At 51.0% G+C, this 9167-nt stretch overlaps 2 protein-coding genes across 2 annotated transcripts; both read left to right on the forward strand.

Annotated features, from left to right (window-relative positions):
• Positions 1-235: 235 nt before the first annotated feature.
• On the forward strand, positions 236-6083 carry DPAGT1 (dolichyl-phosphate N-acetylglucosaminephosphotransferase 1). Its single transcript, XM_040616206.1, is given in 10 exon segments — positions 236-609; positions 705-825; positions 910-1123; positions 1653-1799; positions 1928-1971; positions 1973-2013; positions 2472-2660; positions 3824-3911; positions 4265-4420; positions 5588-6083. Coding segments are annotated over 10 exon segments (1341 nt in total). The 5' UTR covers positions 236-334; the 3' UTR covers positions 5654-6083.
• A 2488-nt stretch (positions 6084-8571) lies between these two features.
• Positions 8572-9122, forward strand: LOC121098198 (histone H2A). The gene has a single exon (XM_040615890.1). It carries the CDS (start codon positions 8575-8577, stop codon positions 9004-9006), a length of 432 nt encoding a protein of 143 aa, XP_040471824.1. The 5' UTR covers positions 8572-8574; the 3' UTR covers positions 9007-9122.
• The last annotated feature ends 45 nt before the right edge of the window (positions 9123-9167 follow it).

Here is a 9167-nt window from a genome sequence, read left to right on the forward strand (position 1 = left end):
GGGGTCGCCGGGGCCGCCGCAAGCGCAACTCCGGGACCCGGCAAAGGGTGGATCGGGCTGCTGGAGGTGGGGAGGCAACCGCACTGCGGAGAGGAAGTGATGTTACAGGGGCGGGGCGGAGCGACGCGCCACTGCGGGGACGCCGCGGCGGCCACGGCGGTTGTGGGCGGGGCGGGGCGGAGCGCACCCCATGGCCGCCCCCAGGCCGGGCCGAGCGCCGCTTCCCGCGCAGGCGCTTACGCACGGCCCCGGCGCGAGTCCCGACCCCGGCCTAGCAGGGCCCCGCGGCGGCAGATGGCGCTCCCGGCGGCGGTAGGGCGGAGCGGTTCCGCGCATGCGGTGCCACCGCTGTAGCGTCCGGCCGCGAACGCGCGACGGGAGGCGGTGGCGGCGGGCGGCGCTCCCCTCCCGGCCCCGCTCCGTGCCCTTGGCAGCGGCAGCGCCCGCCGTGGCCATGGCGGCCTGGCCCGCCGTGCCCCTCCTCATCAACCTCGGTGGGTCGCTGCTGGGCTTCGCGGCCACGCTCACGCTGATCCCGGCCTTCAGGGACCGCTTCCTCGCTGCGCGGCTCTTCGGTGAAGACCTCAACAAGGCCTCGCGGCGGCCCGTGTGAGTAGCACTGCCCCGCAGGGCCGTACCGGCCAGGGGACCGGGACCGGAACCGGGACCGGCCGGACTGACTCCCCGCCTTACCTTCCCTCCAGCCCCGAAGCACAGGGCGTGATCAGCGGGGCCGTGTTCCTGATGATCCTGTTCTGCTTCATCCCCGTGCCCTTCCTGAGGTGCTTCGTGGAGGAGCAGTGCGCGGCCTTTCCTCACGATGAGGTGAGGCTTGCATGGCGCCAGCAGCACGGCAGGCCCGGCTGGAAGCAGCCACCAGTAATCGGGGTCCTGTTCTCTGTCCTGCAGTTTGTAGAGCTCATCGGTTCACTGCTTGCCATCTGCTGCATGATTTTCCTGGGCTTTGCAGATGACGTTCTGAACCTGCGCTGGCGCCACAAGCTCCTGCTTCCTACCATGGCCTCTCTCCCGCTGCTCATGGTTTACTTCACTAACTTTGGGAACACTACCATCGTGGTGCCTAAGCCTTTCCGGCTGCTGCTGGGCATGCACTTGGACCTGGGTAAGTTGTGCATCACCAGAAGCTATCATCCAAGCGGCAAGCAATCTGTGGAAGGGGTCGCCTGATGGCACTCAGTGCTGCAGAGGGAACACACAAAGGATTTGCTCAAGTAACCAATTGGAGGGCACAACTCTGCCCAGTAAATATTAGGTTGGAAAGAACATCCAGATCAGCCACACACAGATAGGCACTGGTCATTTTTCTGGGATTCTAGTGATACAGCTGAGCACCAGGTGCACACAGCACGGTGCTGCAGACACCAGAATGACCAAAAGACAGAAAGAGCGCTACAGTCCACCGCCGTGGCACAATGGTTTGCTGTAGTTGCTGTGTTGTGTGTGCATGTACGTGTGACAGCTGATTTCATAGGAGTGGGAGTGATTTATTAATGAGCTACCACTACCAGCACTCACAGAGATTGCTAGGTAACAGATTATTGTACAAAGCAGGAAGTAAGAGCTTTGGTGAATCAGACCGGGGCCTGCTTTGCCTATGAATACTAAAGCACTTGGCTTGCTCTGATTTGCAGGTATCTTCTACTATGTGTACATGGGCATGCTAGCAGTGTTCTGCACAAACGCCATCAACATTCTCGCTGGAATTAATGGAATTGAAGCAGGGCAGTCGCTGGTGATAGCTGCTTCTATTATTGTATTCAACATTGTAGAGTTAAATGGTAAGGAAGATAACATGTATGTGGTACAAAAAGCAAAGGGAGATAGAATCCTAGTTTTCTGAATCTGGTATTAGTAAAAATCAACCAGTCCTGTCATCACAATCTTTTCTTCTTTTTTTTTTCTATAGGGGATTACCAAGATGATCACATTTTTTCTCTCTACTTCATGGTTCCCTTTTTTTTTTACCACGCTGGGGCTGTTTTACCACAATTGGTAAGAGGATGGACATTCAGAGTTTCTTTGGAAGCATCCTTTCCCTCTGCTTTTCCCCTTTTTGCACAAACAAAACCACTTACTGACATGCAGGTGGGATGCTGGAGCGTAGACAGGCTTCTTGCCAGAACCAAGTGTGCAAGGCACTGATGCATTGGTAGCTTTTCTCTTTATTAGAACAATTCTGGCCACACCAGCTCACCAAAATGCACAGAATACACTCCCTCATATTTCTTGCTGTTTTTTCATACCATATTCTCTGCAAGTCAGATTGCAGGTCCCAGTCCTGCAGTTCCTAGCATAAATACCTGCAAGAGTTGTTTTCATTGTGTAGATCTGCTGCAGTTCTCTCTTGGCCCCTAACCTGCTGTGTGGGAATACTTTCAGTGGTTATAAAGTCATTTGTACAGCAACAGCAATCGTTACAGACCTTTGCTTTTCTGCCTTGTGGATTGCAGGTATCCATCTCGAGTGTTTGTTGGGGACACTTTCTGCTATTTTGCTGGCATGACCTTCGCTGTGGTGGGGATTTTGGGGCACTTCAGCAAAACAATGCTGCTTTTTTTCATCCCACAAGTGCTCAACTTCTTCTACTCGTTGCCTCAACTCTTCCATGTCATTCCTTGTCCCCGTCACCGGCTGCCAAGGTAATGTACCCAAGTGACCTGTAGTAGTACTGTTAAAGGAAAAATTCACAGGGACATGGATACCACTAGGCTTGCCTTAACCGCAACTCAGAGGTGGGCCACCACCCCAGTGAATGGCAGAGAACAAAGGGATACAGCACAGCTTATATACACTTACCACATAATTATCAAAGTTTTTAGAAGTTGCCTTTGGTCTTGCAAGTTCTGCACATCCATCACTTGACTCCGTCCCAGCTGATTTACCTACTCTGTTCCAGTCTCTGCCTCGGTTCCAAGCTCCTCCTCGGATCATGATCTTTCTGCTTGCTTTAACTCACACACTCCTTCAAGCACACTTAGTCTTTGACCAAGCAGTTCCTATTCATATATACTAATTTTTCTAGAAACATCTGCATTTCTGAGAGCACCTGTGTATACAATCGATCATCTATTGTTTCTGTATTCTACTGATTAACTTGACTGAAGTTGAAAAGCAGCCTTGGATTAGGCCTATACAAGGGACAAGGCCTGGTTCTGCTATTTAGCAGCTTCAGCACATTAAATTTCATAATTGAAAATACCTTTTCTTTAACAGTACCACAGGCTGTGCCTTTTATCTCTGAGCTGAGAAAGGTGGTGGTAGGTGCTCTTTCTAAAAGCCACCGAATTAGCTTTGATAGTTAAAAGTTAGCTGACTGGCTGTGCCAGTTACAGTTGAGTTTTCTGATCACCACCACACCCCTGGCCTAGACACAGAAGAGTGATTTTTAACAAAGTGAGAATAATCATATTCCAAGCTACAAGATTGAGAGAAAATTCATACAGACCACTTTTAATGCCATTGCAGTAGGATCTGCTAGGATTTCGTAGTGGGAAGCATTCTGTAGCAGTATGGCCATATCAGCAATCGTCTCTGCAGATGCTGGATTTTTCGATGTTGTTTTTAAAACTACACAGCTTTATGCATATACTGGAGGTGCGGTGGGGAGGAATTTCCTCTTGACTCTGCCCAGACTGAGCAACTAGGTATCAGCAGTTGGCATTAACTGTGTCGAATTATTCCTGCTTTTTCCACCACTAGATTTCTTTCTCAACTACTCAGCTGGGGACCTAAGTCTGCTTACATAGAGGGACCTCTCTGTCTCCTTGCTCTATCCAGACTAAAATGTTAATATTTCTTTTAGGCTCAATCCTAGTACAGGGAAGCTGGAGATGAGCTACTCCAAATTCAAAACTAAGAGCCTCTCTGCCCTGGGAACACACATCTTGAAGGTAATAACTGGAAAACATTCAAAATCCAACACATTTTGAGGAAGTGATCACACGCAAGAGGAACAGGATGGGAGGGAATGCAAAACTTTGAGTTTGCTAGTTATTTCTTGGCTCAAATCCGGAAGAAAGTATTCTGCTCTAGTCTGTCACCATCCCTTGCGGTCACCCAACCATGTTAATAATCAGTCAGTCTTTCAGAATAACCACACGTAGCAGCATCCTAGGACCATCGTAAGTCTGTCCTATCTTTTTACTAAGAGCAAGTGTGGTTTCTGGGGTGAGGGATCTTGAGCAAAACCAGTTGGCGGGCACCAAACATACCTGGTGAAATAGCATGCAATATCTTTTCCCAGGCAGTCAAGATCTTGCACATAGTAGATGTGAGGAGTGGAACAGATGATGATGGCGAATACACCGAGTGCAATAATATGACACTTATTAACTTTGTTATAAAGCTGATTGGACCCACCCACGAGCGAAATCTGACTCTCCTGCTGCTACTCATTCAGGTCAGACAAATGATTCCTCCAGCAGAAAGATGTACTCTGCAATAGAAACTGATCCAAATCGGTCTCAAGAGTTTCAAGGGGAAAGGGGGAAGTAAAGTATCATGCTCTTCACACAAGGTGCAGTTGAGCTGTGGAACTTGAGAAAAATTGGAGGTTTACACAGCTCAAGGAGGAAACAGATTCCTTCTTCCCTCGCCGCCCCCCGTTCATCAAGAGACTAAATACAAAGTCCCTAGGTTAGCTTGAGAAGATTTGCAGGGTGCAAATTGTTGGATGCTAGAAAAACATAAGGAAAGCAGAGTACCTCATCACTGTGACCCGCTACAGCCTTTTTCCATATTCTGTTTTTTCAGTCATACAAAATAACGCAGTCCCTGAGTTATCTCCAGCTGGTGGACATGTGTAAGCATGGCACATAGCTTAGTGGCCTCTGGAATCTGACTGGGGTGTGGGAGTGTTTTGAAGTACAAGGATAGCGTGCTGCTTGGATAATGCCACTCCTTCTATTCAGCATGTGAGCTCTCATGCATAATAGGGTAGAAACACCACTTTCGGAAAGGCCTGCATTGCTTAGTTGCCCACAATAAAATTTTTTTTTCATCCTCAGATCAAAGGTAAGCAATTATCACTAGGAAAGAGAAGAGACACTTAGCCAAATTCCTATTTGGGACGAAGGACTTCCAACAAACGAACCTGGAGACAAACAGGGCTTAGGCAGACTACACAGGGGATGGGAGAGGATGGGAAGTATGTACCGCTTGATTTTGAGCCCAGTCACACCAGAAAAGCCTTGGTAGCACTTTCTTGTAAGGATGCTGAATTGCAGCTTTGACACGAGGTATTTTCCATCAAAACCTATAGGGATTATATTATAATATAGGCTCCTTAAGAAGGAAAGAGTTGTTTCTAACCGTTCATCTCGTCCACTTGTTCTCACAACGTGACTGTGCATAGAATTCCCCCCACAGATAGCTACAATTCTCAGAGAAAGAACAGAGGACTTTGGCTAGCTTCTGCCTTTCATCTTTCTAGACCTAAAAAATTGAGCCTAAATGTTATTTAGTGAAAAGAGGCATGCTGGAAAGCGTAGCAAATCCATCTGGAAAGGAGGAATGTGCCAGCCTGTAAACTAACACTATAATTTTCCGTTGTCCAATTTTTACCTAGGTCCTGGGTAGCATGATTGCATTTTCAATCCGGTACCAACTAGTGCGCTTGTTTTATGATGTCTGACTGGGCTGTCAGGAGCAGAGGAAAGAGTTGTACCTGGCAGTCAATTTTCTCCAGTTGCTGACCAAAAGATTCAACTGACCTTACTCCAGCCCTCCAAGAACCTCAGGATGCCTGTCAAAATGCAAGCAACTACTTTGCATGTGCCGGTCTTGAACTGTGATTATCTTTTTGTGCACAGAAGGCTTTTGTCTGATTCTGCTGACAGAAAAGATCCAGTACTACTCGGATGTCATCATTAATGGGAATACCTTTCAGAGGGAAGTAAATGACCAAATGTTTACTGACAGCACTTAGGGAAAGTGGGAAAGACAAAATCTCTGTACATCTGACGAGCAGGTTGCTGTTCCTGGAGAGAAAAAAAAAGGAAGCTTCCAATTTCTGTGACTGTACAGCAGAATAAGTAAACGAGAATCCTCTCTTGGCTTCTCCAGTCCTGTTGTCGTGGTTTAACCCCAGCCGGCAACCAAGCACCACACAGCTGCTTGCTCACTCCCCCTCACCCCGAGGGATGGGGAGGAGAATTGGAATGTAAAACTCAAGGGTTCAGATAAAAACAATTTAATAGGTAAAGCAAAAGCTACGCATGCAAGCAAAGCAAAACAAGGAATTCATTCACAACTTCACATCAGCAGGCAGGTGTTCAGCCATCCCCAGGAAAGCAGGGCTCCATCACATGTAACAGTTACTCAGGAAGACAAACACCATGATGTTGGATGTCTCCCCGCTTCCTTCTTCTTCCCCCAGTTTATATACTCAGCATGACATCATATGGTACAGAATCCCTCTTGGGCTAGTTCAGGTCACCTGTCCTCACTGTGTCCCACCCCAATTTCCCATGCCCCTCCAGTCTCTCACTGGCAGAAGCCAAGAAACTGAAAAGTTCTTGATTTAGTATAAACATTACCCAGCATCAACTAAAAACATCAGTGTCCTATCGACATTGTTCACACACCAAATCCATAACAAGCACTGCACCAGCTACTAAGAAGAAAATTAACTCTATGCCAGCTGAAACCAGGACACCTGTCTTTGGTCCATGGACATAAAGTGACATGTTATAAAACCATGCCCAAAACTCATAGCACTTTGAAAATAAAGTAACTCATGGTACCCTTTCCCCTTCAGTGCTTTGCGTGAAGAATATTGACACACAGTGAAACTAGGTTACACAATACATCTCTGGCTTTCTACCTGGCTAGGGGGCTGATCATTTCTGCAGTAGACTCCCTCCTCTTTCACAGCTACCGGGAACGTTCCCACAAAAGGGCTTGTGTTTGTGAACGTCTTTATCGTCTGCCTTTCTGCCTTCCTTCATGGAGTAGGACCCGTGTGGAACAAGCTAGCAGAGTAAGGATCACTGTGTCCCTGTGTAACAGAGGACATCAGTAAAAGCCTTAGATTAACACAGAACCAAGACCCTGTAGGCTGCAATTACCTCAGATAAAATTTGTTATTAATAGAGCAGAATCTGGCACCATAGTTCACCACAGAACTGCTACTACTTGACAAACAAAACACTTAACAGCCATTGGAGTACCAAGTTAGAGAGTCTGTGCGAGATTGATGGGAGCAAAAAGTGAAAAAATGCAACAGCAAAGACAGGGATGCTGAGACGGGTGACAGCAGAAGTTGCTGAGCTCAGTACTGCAATAGATGCAAAGCTGCTGCACCTCCACACACCCAAGTCCAGCCTGCAGCGAGGCAGGGAACATATTCCCAGTAGGCAAAAACACACATGTCCAGTGACACTGATCAACACAGGAAACACACAGCACACAAACATGAATGGTACAAGGGGCTGAATCCTCTTCATCCACCCTCTCCAGCCAGTTTGGAAATCTAGTAGTAGAGTGAATTTGTATAAACGTATACATGTACACACACACACGAACACAAGTACCTTCAGCAACTGGCCTTAAACACTCAGTCTGTCCAGTAACTAGCCACTGATTTCCTGGTACCAGGGCATAAGAGAACCCCAGCTCCATATTACTCCCTGTGCCACAAATCTTCCCGCCTAGAGAGGGAGAGAAATTAATGTCTCCACTAGCTGATCCACATGCACAGCCTTCCAGCGGCCAACTCTCAGGCACCCACCACGTTTTCTCCGATAAGCCAGCATAGACCTGCCTTCAGCAAGCAACTGCTGGCCCCAATCTATCCCATATCTGGTCCTGCATGCTCCAAAGCCTGTTGCGATACTTGCATGTCTGGCTCGTTTGTGAGCGATCACGTGCGCTGGCATTCTGCCCTAGCCCAGGCCCCCTCTGCACGTGCTCCAGTCTTCCCCTTTGCTGGTACCACTGGCCTGGCACCAGCAAATTTGCTGGCATACACCAGCCCCTTTGGGCCTGCGGCCTGAAGCCCGTTGCTCCGCCTAGCTCTTCGGCTGTCATTGCACACACAGGGCTGCAGGCCCCTCCGCCTGGGAAAAAAAAAACCAACCTAGATTCGGCGCTTAGCGAGACATGGCAGGCTGCCGAGGCCAAGACCACCGGTCAGCAAGGCAGCCACACGCGGCCGCCCACTGCGCCCCGGCCCGTGCTCCCACGTCCCCGTGTTTTTTTCTACCCACCCGCCTTGCGCCCTCAGGACGCGTTGCCGCCGGCCCCCGCCATGGGCCTCAAGGCGCGCAGCCCCCGCCCCGCCGCTGCGCAGTATGAATTTGGCGCCTTGCCTTCTCATTGGCTGGTCGCCTTCGCCAATAGACTCGGGGCGAGCGCCGTCGTGTCGCGCAGGCGACCAGTCAGCAAAAAGCTTCTTCCGGCAGGCGCGCCAATAGCGAGGTGCGGCGGCGCCGTCCAATGGGCCGAGGCCTCCTTCGCAGAAGGCCATAAAGGGGCTGGGTGCGGGCTCCCTGGCCTCACTTCGCCGCAGAGCTCCGCTGGATAGGGCTTGTAGCCGCAGCTCAGTGAGGCGCCATGTCTGGCCGTGGCAAGAGCGGCGGTAAGGCCCGCGCTAAGGCCAAGTCTCGCTCGTCCAGGGCCGGGCTGCAGTTCCCGGTCGGACGCGTTCACCGGCTGCTGCGGCGCGGGCACTACGCGGAGCGGGTGGGGGCTGGCGCGCCGGTGTACCTGGCCGCCGTGCTGGAGTACCTGACGGCCGAGATCCTGGAGCTGGCGGGCAACGCGGCCCGCGACAACAAGAAGACGCGCATCATCCCCCGTCACCTGCAGCTGGCGGTGCGCAACGACGAGGAGCTCAACAAGCTGCTGGGAGGCGTCACCATCGCGCAGGGCGGCGTCCTGCCCAACATCCAGGCTGTGCTGCTGCCCAAGAAGACGGGCGGCAGCGGCGCGGGCCCCACCAAGGTGGGCAAGAAGGGCGGCGGCCAGCAGTCGCAAGAGTACTAGGGCAGCCCCCCGCCCCAGCACCACACAAAGGCCCTTTTCAGGGCCACCTCCATTACTCACCGGGAGAGCTGCGATCCGCGCGCGCGCGGCCGGGGGGGGGGGGGGGGGGGGGGGGGGGGGGGGGGGGGGGGGAAGAGGGCGCGGCGCCAGGCCCGTCTGCC

The sequence above is a fragment of the Falco naumanni genome, chromosome 16 (assembly GCF_017639655.2).
Source record: "Falco naumanni isolate bFalNau1 chromosome 16, bFalNau1.pat, whole genome shotgun sequence".
Taxonomy (NCBI): domain Eukaryota; kingdom Metazoa; phylum Chordata; class Aves; order Falconiformes; family Falconidae; genus Falco; species Falco naumanni.

Excerpts from the sequence above, each read along its gene's own strand:
- LOC121098198 (XM_040615890.1), top strand. The coding sequence starts at position 8,575 with ATGTCTGGCCGTGGCAAGAGCGGCGGTAAGGCCCGCGCTAAGGCCAAG.